Raw genomic sequence first — 10,678 nt, 5'->3', positions numbered from 1 at the left:
TTTAACAGAACACTGAACTTTATTAGCTCACCTCAAGTATATATATATATATATATATATATAACTCTATACTAAGTTAGTATATGTATGTCCTTCATATTATTATGACATCATATAATAATTATGATACCGACTGTCTCTAGAGCAAGTAGCAAAAGGCTTGGTGACTGGTATTCGAGATTCAAAGTTCGAATCTTAGTTAGATTCATATTTCCAGCTAAGTTTATTTTTAAATAAAATAAACGAAACTAGTCGCGTACTACCTATCTCTCAAAAAATAAAAATAAAAAATAAAAAAAAATAATTTTATTCTATTCATTTATGTCATCTTTGTTTTCTAAATTACTATACTAACTGGTTAATTAATATTTTATATTGGTAATAATAATAAGTAAATATTGTATTACTCTTAAAAAGAGCATTGCAATATATACACTGGAATAGAGATGTATATACTAAATTAATGAATAAAAGTCAATCGCTAGTCACAATGCAGTCAAAAACCGCGGCCCTTTATTATATGAATACTATTAATAAACACACAGGTTAATTTCATTTTTTTTATTATTTATCATTATTATTATATTTTATTTATGAAGTTCTCCGAACCGCCTTCTCCAACCCACCGTTAACGGCTACCCCCGCCGCCTGTTTCTCTCCCTCCCCGCGTTTCGAACTTCTCCCCGAAGCAATTCAAAACCATCGACCTCGCATTCCCATCTAGGGTTTATATATATATTTATTGGTGATCCCATTCCCCTGAGAGAAACCTAGGGTTTTGATAGCGATGGCGAAGGAGGAGCACGGCGGAGACGTTGGCGGAGGGAGGCCGAGGCGGCGGCGAAGGTGGGCTTTTACGGTGGCGGCGGCGGTGGGCGCAGTGGTCGCCCTGTTCCTTGCCACCGCCGCGAGCTCGAGGAGCTTCCCAAAGCTCTCCATCTCCGGGCTCTCCAAGAGGCCCTGCGAATGCCCCGTAAGAGTTTCTCATCGAATTGTGCGATTTTGTGTTCCAATTTGGGGTCAGTGTTTGCTTATGGCGATTAGGTTTTGAAGGATCGGGATTCGAGGAAGTACGCGGGTATAGTGGAGGATTGTTGCTGTGATTACGAGACTGTAAATTCTATCAACGAGGAAGTGTTGCATCCGATTCTTCAAGAGCTCGTCACCACTCCTTTCTTCCGCTACTTTAAGGTAAAGCGAAGGAATTTAGTTTTTCATATCTTTATTAGTTAGAATTTTGTAAATTTTGAGCTTTATGTGCATCAAAGCTACCTATTTGTTCTAATTCTACCTGGTTATTAGGGTTGAATTGATAGTGAGAGAAGTATACATTTCAGATTTGTAGGGTTATCCGTCTATAAAAAGCCTACTGTTTGTTCCAACAATCTTACATTAAGAGGAAAAATGAGTATACAAAATCAAATTTTTAGGCTGAAATTGAAGTATCTGAATTCTGAAGATTCTCCAAGACTTTCATGGATATATCCCAAATTTGATAGTGGAGTTGTGTCTTGTAATTAATTCATCCAGTTCTATGGACTTTATTTTTTGCTTATTGAATGTATTGTTGATATATATCTTGGCAGGTCAAATTGTGGTGTGATTGTCCGTTCTGGCCTGACGATGGAATGTGCCGTTTTAGGGATTGTACTGTCTGTGAGTGTCCAGAAAGCGAGGTTCCAGAACCGTTTAGGAGGAAGTCCTCTAGTGGTCTTTCTGCCGATGATATGATATGTCAGGAGGGAAAACCCCAGGCGGCCGTTGATCGGACTATTGATAGTAAAGCTTTCAGAGGCTGGATTGAAGTAGACAATCCATGGACATATGATGATGAGACCGATGATGGTAGTTCTTTGATTTTTTTTCTTTTAATGAATTCTGTTGTTTTTTCCTGCTATATTTTCAAATTTCTGAGTGGTTATTGACGCTTTGGTTTTATTTTTGCAGCTGAAATGACATATGTGAATCTCCAGCTAAACCCGGAACGGTATACCGGATACTCTGGTCGTTCAGCTTGGAGAATCTGGGATGCCATCTACAAAGAAAATTGTCCCAAGTGTTAGTCTTTTTACACCACATATTTCTAGTTATCTTTTTTTTTTTTTTTTTTTTATGTATGTTACAGCATGAATTTGGGTAATACGTTAAAATATAGCTCATAAAGTCTTTGTCTCGTATTTTTCGTATCAATGATAATGCTTTGAGCCCGGGACTATTAAATTATTAAAACTCTTTTTCCTCCTGTTGCACAAGGGAAGCGTCATTGGATTTCTAAGAGGCATATTATCTAACAGTCAAATATAATGTTTTGTCACTTTTTGGTTTGGCTCCAATTTTCCTCCCCTGCACTCGAACTTTGGGTAGCCGGCACGTTGAATTGTAAATTGTCTGCCTATGCTTATTGATTGAGTGTGTGATAGGTCTTTAATATTAAGCTGGTAATTATTACTCTAGATGGATGTAGACAATTTTCTCACTGATGGAAAATAAGCAAATTGAGCTTCAGAGAGCACATTCAAATGCACTAACTTGTTTATTAATGTTGGTGTTCATCAGATCCTTCAGAAGAATTTTGCCAGGAGAAGAAACTGTTGTACAAGCTGATTTCAGGGTTACACTCCTCAATTTCAGTACACATAGCTTCAGACTATCTCCTTGATGAATCCAGTAATCTGGTATGATCAACTAACTGATGCATTAGCTCGAATAAAATAGGTGCTTATATATGCAATTAATTTCTAATTTTCCGTCTTCTAAATTTGTTTCAGTGGGGTCATAATCTTGAATTATTGTATGATCGTGTGCTGAAGTATCCTGATCGTGTTAGAAATCTCTACTTCACCTTCCTCTTCGTTCTTCGAGCAGTGACAAAGGTAACTGGTTCTGATTTATCTGGCAGACCTTATGTTTCAGTATGGCTTATAGTATGAGATGTAATGCGATGCAAAGTTTCTGTTTGAACCATGATGGAACTAGAGTAGTTTTTTATGTCTTCACATATTTATTCTGCTAGTCTTGAGCTATGCTACCCATAGATGCCGTACATGGATAACATTATTCTCCTTGATGAGTTGCAGGCAGCAGATTACTTGGAACAAGCAGAATACGATACTGGCAACCCCCAAGAGGACCTGAAAACACAATCTTTGGTGAGGCAATTGGTATATAACCCCAAATTACAAGCAGCATGTCCTCTACCATTTGATGAAGCCAAGCTTTGGCAAGGTGAAAATGGTCCTGAGCTCAAACAACAGATTCAGAAGCAATTTAGGAACATCAGGTTTATATTCAAACTTTAAACATTCCATTTGATCATCTATTAATTCTGAAATTTGACCTGATGTATTTTCCAATTATAGTGCGTTGATGGATTGTGTCGGATGTGAGAAGTGCCGATTGTGGGGGAAGCTTCAAGTTCTTGGTCTCGGGACTGCGTTAAAGATTGTTTTCTCTCTTGATGACCAAAATCAGTTGAATCAACCTGTACGTTACCCTTTACTATTTTATTCTTTACACTTTTTGAGAAAGTTTAGGATTATGTGCTTATACTCGTTGGTTGGTGAAGTAGTTATTTGTTAATATATTCTCTTCAAATTTAGAAATATCTTTTCATTATAAGTGTTCACTGCTGCTATATTGTAATGATAATTTATCTACCTACAATGTTTTTTTTTAATTAATTTTTTTTTTTATTCAGGCTTCTGTACTGTCTCATATTAGAGATTACTCTTGAATTTTTTATTTTTCATTGAAGGAGCTTATATACCGAGTCTTATAATGAACTTTGTTTGGTGAATTTTCAGTTGCAGTTGCAGCGAAATGAAGCGATTGCTTTAATAAACCTTCTCAACAGACTATCAGAGTCTGTCAAATTTGTTCACGAGATGGCCCCAACTGCTGAGAAAGTAGTGGAAGGAAAGATTTCATCAGCTGAGGGAAAGAGCATTTCGTAGCTATGGAGAAACGAAAAGAATTATACTGTCGTAAGCCTTTTTGAATCTCTTTACTTGTCCAAGTGTAATTATCGGCATCTCTCACTTTCTCTTACTTTGCCATTTTTTGCTTTATCATCAGATTCTAATGCTGTGAGATGGAAGTGGCAGCTGTTGTACTAGTTTCCTCTTCCCCTTAAGTTGGTGCTGTAATCATAGGAGCAGTTTCTAAATAACAAAGGGTGCACTAGAGAGAGCAATAAAGAAGAAATAGATAATTTGTTTGATGCTTCTGTGTAGAGTTTTTTGTTTCCTGCTATTGAGAAATCCAAAAGATTTTTTTTTTCCCCTTTTTCTTCAGCTTTCTCTCTCCCCTTCGTGGGTACATCTTGTACACTGCACCCTAAAAATATCATAATAGAGATCTCAAGATCTGAATTTAATTCGTTGGATGTATTTAATGGTATGGAAAACACTTGTATACTAAATATTATAAAGTCTAGTTTCCAATTTTGCATGATTTGAAGGTCACTTTTCATCCTTTTGGACTTGGACCGGTTCTGGGCCTTCAATCTCCAGAGCTGAACCTGGTTTCTGATTTACTTGGGCCTTGTCAACCCTACGCGTTTGCGATATAATCGACCTTTTAACTCATCAGCAATTTCTGAAACGTTTTGTTATGAGTTTACTTGGGCCTAATGTTTGGCCTATGGGCTCGTTTCCTTGGGCCAGTAGATCAGGTGGGGATGAACGGGACCGCATTGACCTGATCAGGCTCATATAAGTCGCACCTAACAAGGCTCCAAAACGGATCGGACCAAGCCCAGGTTTTACTGAAAAGACCATTTTACCCCTCTTTGACTGCTTGAAAGCCAGAGAAGCCCCCCCCGCTCCCCACACCCCGCAGGGCCCGCACCCGCGGACAGCGCGGACGCTCCAAATGGCGTCGCCGCTCCGAACCGCCGCTCGCCACTCTCTCCGCCCACGTCCTCATCCTCGTCCTCGTCCTCCTCCCAAAACCCTAATCGCTCCTCAAAACCCTAGCTCAGATACCCTCCTCCACGACAAACTCCTCTCCTCACTAGATCGCGAGAGCCCCGATCCCTCCACCATCGTCTCCCTTCTCTCCACATGCACCCACTCGAACCCCGAATCCGCCCACAGGCTCGTCGATCTCCTCCTCCGGAGGCCCAATCTCAAGCTCTGCTCCGACACCTTCGCCGCGATGATCCACACCACCATTCGGAGCCACAGGACCTCCCAAGCCCAGTCCTTGATCCTCCGCATGATCCGCCGTAGGGGCGCCACGAGGCCCGAGATCGTCGACGCTTTGGTTTCTTCTTACCATCGTTTCGATTCGAATCCCTCCGTGTTTGATCTCCTTATCCGCACCTACGTGCAGGCGAGGAAGCTCAGGGAGGCGGCGGAGGCGTTTCGAGTACTAAAGGATAAGGGGGTCTTCGTTTCGGTGAATGGCTGTAATAGCCTACTAGCCGGATTGGTTCGGATCGATTGGGTCGACTTGGCTTGGGAGATTTATCAGGAGATTGTTGAGATGGGCATTGAATTGAATGTCTACACTTTGAACATAATTGTGAATGCCTTGTGCAAGGATAGGAAATTCCAACAAGTTGATATATTATTGCTGGAAATGGAGACAAGGGAGATTTTTCCGGATAAAGTAACATACAATACTCAGATAGATGCTCGTTGTCGCGCAGGTGAGTTGAAGGAAGCATTGGAATTGCTAAACTCAATGGGAGAGAAGGGGTTGAAGCCTGATGTGGTGACGTATAATGCTCTATTGAATGGATTTTGTAAAAATGGGAAGTACGAGAGGGCGAAGGAGTTGTTGAATGAAATGGTGGGTTCGGATTTGGTGCCAAACACTCCCACATTTAACATTATGCTCAGTGGCTTTTGTAGAAATGGCGATATTAAGGAAGCAACGAGGATTTACAATGAAATTTTAAGGCGCGGGTTTGTCCCTGACATGGTTAGCTTTAGCTCTATGATTGGTTTGTTCACAAAGAAAGGGGACATGAGCCGAGCTTTGATGTATTTTAGAGAGATGAAGAGTGTTGGATTGATTCCTGATAGTGTACTCTACACTATGCTTATCGGTGGCTTTTGTCGTATTGGTTCAATTGCCGATGCTCTTAAGATGCGAGAGGAGATGGTGGATCAAGGTTGCATGCCAGATGTTGTAACTTATAACACAATTTTGAACGGATTGTGCAAGGAACGGCAACTAGCAGATGCAGAAGCGCTGTTTGAGGAAATGTCTCAAAGAGGAGTTCCACCTGATTTTTGCACATTTACAACTCTCATAAATGGCTATTGTAAATATGGTTGTGTAGAGAAAGCCTTGAAATTGTTTGATAAAATGTTGCACCGCAATTTGAAGCCAGATATTGTTACTTACAATACTTTGATTGATGGTACGTGTAGAGAAGGTGACATAGAGAAAGCTAATGAGCTGTGGGATGATATGCACTCTCGAGGAATCTTCCCCAATCATATTACTTACACTATTCTAATAGACAACCACTGTGAGAAAGGTGAAGTGGCTGAGGCATATAAATTTTGGGATGAAATGGTGGATAGAGATATCTTGCCTAATGTTGTGACATACAATTCGATAATTAAGGGCTACTGCCGGTCTGGCGATGCGTCGAAGGCTGAAAAATTCTTAGAAAAGATGAGAAAGGATAAAATCACTCCCGATAGGATAAGTTACAATACTCTCATCCATGGTTTTATGAAGGAGGAAAAGATGCAGGAGGCTTTTGCTTTGCTTAGTGAAATGGAGAAACAGGGGGTTCTTCCTGATGTTCTGTCATACAATCTGCTCATGAGTGGGTTGTGTGAGGAAGGGAAGATGCAGGAGGCTGAATGGGTCTTTAAGAGAATGCTTGGGAAAGGGACTCAACCTGATAGATATACATACACAACCTTGATAAATGGTCATGTTGCTGCTGGTAACTTAAAAGAGGCATTTTGGCTTCATGATGAAATGCTTCAAAGAGGTTTTGTACCTGATGACAGTTTCTGAGACTCTCGACAAGAGAACATCTTGCGCGTATTCGTGGTTGTGGCAATTCGCTTACTATATAATCAGAAAATACAAGAGCCTGATGGATTCAGTTCCACCTGATAGATCAGAGTACACAAAATGGTTTTGCTTTCATAGGCAGGCCTTACAATTAATAGAAGGTAAGTTCTCTTGCTTTTTCGTGCTCTTTCTTTTTAGCGGAATATTCCTAGTGGGCTAATCAACCTATTAACTTTCCAAGATTGTATGATCAAACAAAACCTGTTGCTTATACTGCCGTTAGATGGCCATAAGCTCATCACTCATTCTGTTCAGAGGACTTGCCATTTATTTAGTCCTGAATGATGAATCAGTACTGAGTATGCTAAAATTTTAAGTTTTACATATAATATGATTTCATATTGTTGCATGTAAAAGGAAACGATATTGATTGCTTTTTACTTCTTTTGTGCAGCTATACGAGTCCACAGGGTGGAAGCAAAATTTTTTAAAAAAGAAAATTATCAAGATACATGAATTTCTCAATTGCTTAATCAGCGAATAAGGTGAGCTTTGAACAAAGTGCTTAACATCTGAATCAAGTATTGGGCATGAACCACCAGCAATATTAGGGTTACTCGTGCACCCAGAAGGCCCTGATGGTGTTTCAGAGCCCTTTGTTAGAGAACTCTGTGGCTTATGCCAGCTTTCTGCCAGTGACCGTGCAGCGAAGAGAGGCTCAAAGTTTGATAATAGCAAGATGAGAAGCAGCAAATGCATAGAGCAACCTCTTTTGTAACTCCCTAAGCCCATGCCTATATGAAAGGATAATTCGCTCTGCATGCGGTAGAATTGATCTCTTTGTTTGGTAGATGGAGATATGAGGTGAAACAAAGGTATAGTTGGGGTTGTTTATAGGTTTGGAAAGTAGTTTTATTGTAAAGTTTGAATTCTAATTGCTACTGTGCTAATTCAGACTTGGTCAGTGTATGTTGCTAACCGTAGCCTATGTGCATAATTGACCAGGCTTGACGTAATTGTGTTGGTTGATCACAGCCATTCATTTGAATCAATTGTACAAGATTGGGCAATATTGACAGTCGAGTCAATGGTATGTTATTCCTTTTTTTCCCTTTATATTTATTGCTTAAATACGTAAAGTCTTGTGATCTCCATGCGCCTTGACTGCTGAATTAAACCTTGGAATGAAGTTGCCTCCCGAGGATGGCAGTCGAATTAGGAAAGCAGTTATTAATGAAACATTAGTTTAAAGAATGCTCAATTTGTTTGCCTACGTAATATAATGAATATTATGCAAATATTAGAAATAAGAAGAGTCGAGTCAATGGTATGTTATTCCTTTTTTTCCCTTTATTTTTATTGCTTAAATATGTAAATTCTTGTGATCTCCATGTGCCTTGACTGCTGAATTAAACCTTGGAATGAAGTTGCCTCCCGAGGATGGCAGTTGAATTAGGAAAGCAGTTATTAATGAAACATTAGTTTAAATAATGCTCAATTTATTTGCCTTCGTAATACAATGAATATTATGCAAATATTAGAAATAAGAAGAGTTATCTCAATTGATCGGCCCCCCTTAGGGCGTAGCTTGAAATTGCGTTTTTCAAAGCATAAAAGCAGGTGCATTTATTCACCACAGCACAAACTAGACCTTAACACATTAACTGAGTTGAGTCCCTAAAACCATTATCTTAATTGTTAGGTAAGGAGACATGCTAATTCAACTATTGATTGCTTTTGAATTGTATCTTAATTCAAAACAGTTGATTATGTACGTGATCTTTTATTATTATTATTTTATTTTGGTGTGTGTTGGATTAGTGTATTTGCAATTGATCTTTTTTTATTATTATTTTACTTTGGTGTGTGTTGTCGCGTCGCCATAGTATATTCGTAATACATTCTGCATTATCATGATGGCTATTCGAATCGATAATCAAAGTTGTTATACATAATTTACAGAATGTGAGTTCTATAGAAACTAAATTTTGTAATTTTTCGACACTATTTAGCTAGTAATCAAGTAATCTCAAATGCATTTTATATATGCTGTGAAAATTTTTAATTTTTGCGACCATTTAAACAATAGATAAATACGTCTATACTAAGTTGGTTGGTACAATATAACCCCTTGGTAATAACAAAGAATGAATGTGGATTATAATAACTTAGAGCACCCATTTCCATTTGCAGGATTGGTTAGATAATTATATAGCATCTATGCATCTGTGGCTTAATTACATATTTGAGTTTTCATCAACTTATTCAAGGGAAAAAAAAAGTTTTCTTGCTCTTCTTTCTGTTTTTTTTAAAATCTTTCAAATATTTCTTCTTCCATTAACCCATCATAGTAGATCCCTTGCACCTCTTCTTTCCTGCAGCTAATTACATATCAGGATTGCTAGTTAAAACGTGCTTCTTTTCTTTTTCTTTCTCAAACTCGACGATCCCCCATGTATTTCTTTTTATGTATTAACTATTTTTCACATATTTGGTGATGTGGTAGAAGGGGCCCAGGCTAGCATATTGTATACAGACAACTAACATTGTACCATAAGTGATCTTTTCTGGTTCTTCAAGCTCGCTTTCGATTAAATTATCAATCCACAAACCGTAGGATTTGGAACTCATTTGATTTATTTATTAAATTTATTAATTACCACGAAAGAACAAATACATACAAAAGAATGAACCATATCTATCATATTCACAATGCATGTACAAGATAGATTGCCCGAGGCAATCAAAATACACACACCATAAGAAGTGAAAAATGAGAGGAGAGGAAGGGCCTAAAAATTTATTAGGCCCTCCACCCCCACCAAAAGGAATAAAAAAACAAAACAAAGTTCTCTCTAATATAAGTAGGTTGAATCATGTTTTCTAAAAAAATTTCATGCACCATTCGAATTCGGGCATGACCCGCCGGAATTATTCGGATCGTGAGTGCAGCCGGACGGCCCCGACCCTGGTCCCCCCTTCGGAAGAGAGCCGAGGAGGAGGTGCCTCCCTTCATTGGACCACCACCTTTCTTCCAAAGGCCTTGAGGCATCAAGAGCATGAAAGCTTGACACCACCACCAACAAGAGAAGCAGAAGCACTTTTGCACTCTTAACCTTTGCCATTTTTGCTTTTGAGAGGAGCAGTTTGATCCTTGCTTGTAGTTCTCTGTGGATGGATATTGAGAGGTTTATGATTTGTGGAATGAAGGCTGTGATTAGGGGACATATATATAGGGAAGGCGGTGGAGGGTTTTTTACTTTATCTGTTGCCTTTTTTGTGTCAATATTTTTTTTTGCATGGGTTTGATTTTCCTAAGGTTTGAAAATTGGGTCCAGTCAATCAGTTTGAACTGGAGACTTGGTCCTCTCGGTGCCACTACTGAACCGTGTTGAGCTTGTTTGGTAAACAAGGTTGTGTTGTGTATCTGTGTACGCACCTATGAATTTTACGCATGTGACTGCGTCAGGTCGAAATAAATTGGTTCTACACTTATACTGTTAGTTATGTTGAAAAAAAAAAACAAGGAAAAATGTAAACAGTATAAGGCAAGTCCATTTGTATTTTGTTCTCTTCAGTTCTGAATATTTATGCCAGTTTTAAGTATAGCTCTGTATTCAAGATCTAAAAATTAGATGTTTGACAAGTAAAATATTTGTTTTTAGTTAGAGCAGATAGCTAAACGGCTTCT

The 10,678-nt window shown here is 38.8% G+C and overlaps 2 protein-coding genes across 5 annotated transcripts; both read left to right on the top strand.

The window, feature by feature from the left end:
- Positions 584-4,380, top strand: LOC109720970 (endoplasmic reticulum oxidoreductin-1-like). 2 transcript variants are annotated; one of them, XM_020248348.1, is made up of 10 exons: positions 584-973; positions 1,045-1,191; positions 1,587-1,845; positions 1,948-2,058; positions 2,557-2,675; positions 2,769-2,873; positions 3,078-3,280; positions 3,360-3,483; positions 3,804-3,983; positions 4,075-4,380. In XM_020248348.1, exons 1-9 carry the CDS (start codon positions 788-790, stop codon positions 3,951-3,953), a joined length of 1,404 nt encoding a protein of 467 aa, XP_020103937.1. In that variant the 5' UTR covers positions 584-787; the 3' UTR covers positions 3,954-3,983; positions 4,075-4,380. The 2 variants fall into 2 exon arrangements, with proteins under 2 accessions (XP_020103937.1, XP_020103938.1); XM_020248349.1 differs by having other exon boundaries at positions 586-973; positions 1,054-1,191.
- On the top strand, positions 4,816-10,413 carry LOC109721292 (pentatricopeptide repeat-containing protein At5g01110). Of its 3 annotated transcripts, none has more exons than XM_020248817.1 (4): positions 4,816-7,148; positions 7,442-7,862; positions 7,993-8,077; positions 9,940-10,413. In XM_020248817.1, the coding sequence occupies exon 1, from the start codon at positions 4,873-4,875 to the stop codon at positions 6,985-6,987; it is 2,115 nt and encodes a 704-aa protein (XP_020104406.1). In that variant the 5' UTR covers positions 4,816-4,872; the 3' UTR covers positions 6,988-7,148; positions 7,442-7,862; positions 7,993-8,077; positions 9,940-10,413. The 3 variants fall into 3 exon arrangements, with proteins under 3 accessions (XP_020104406.1, XP_020104407.1, XP_020104405.1); XM_020248818.1 differs by having other exon boundaries at positions 7,442-7,532; positions 7,684-7,862; positions 7,993-10,287; XM_020248816.1 differs by having other exon boundaries at positions 7,993-10,287.

The sequence above is a fragment of the Ananas comosus genome, linkage group 15, assembly GCF_001540865.1.
Source record: "Ananas comosus cultivar F153 linkage group 15, ASM154086v1, whole genome shotgun sequence".
Classification (NCBI taxonomy): Eukaryota; Viridiplantae; Streptophyta; class Magnoliopsida; order Poales; family Bromeliaceae; genus Ananas; species Ananas comosus.
This window is presented reverse-complemented; position numbering and strand designations above follow the sequence as displayed.

Coding starts and splice junctions, on each gene's coding strand:
- LOC109721292 (XM_020248817.1), top strand. CDS start 4,873: ATGGCGTCGCCGCTCCGAACCGCCGCTCGCCACTCTCTCCGCCCACGT.
- LOC109720970 (XM_020248348.1), top strand. CDS start 788: ATGGCGAAGGAGGAGCACGGCGGAGACGTTGGCGGAGGGAGGCCGAGG. Junction 974..1,044: donor AGAGGCCCTGCGAATGCCCC/GTAAGAGTTTCT, acceptor TATGGCGATTAG/GTTTTGAAGGATCGGGATTC. Junction 2,059..2,556: donor CAAAGAAAATTGTCCCAAGT/GTTAGTCTTTTT, acceptor GGTGTTCATCAG/ATCCTTCAGAAGAATTTTGC.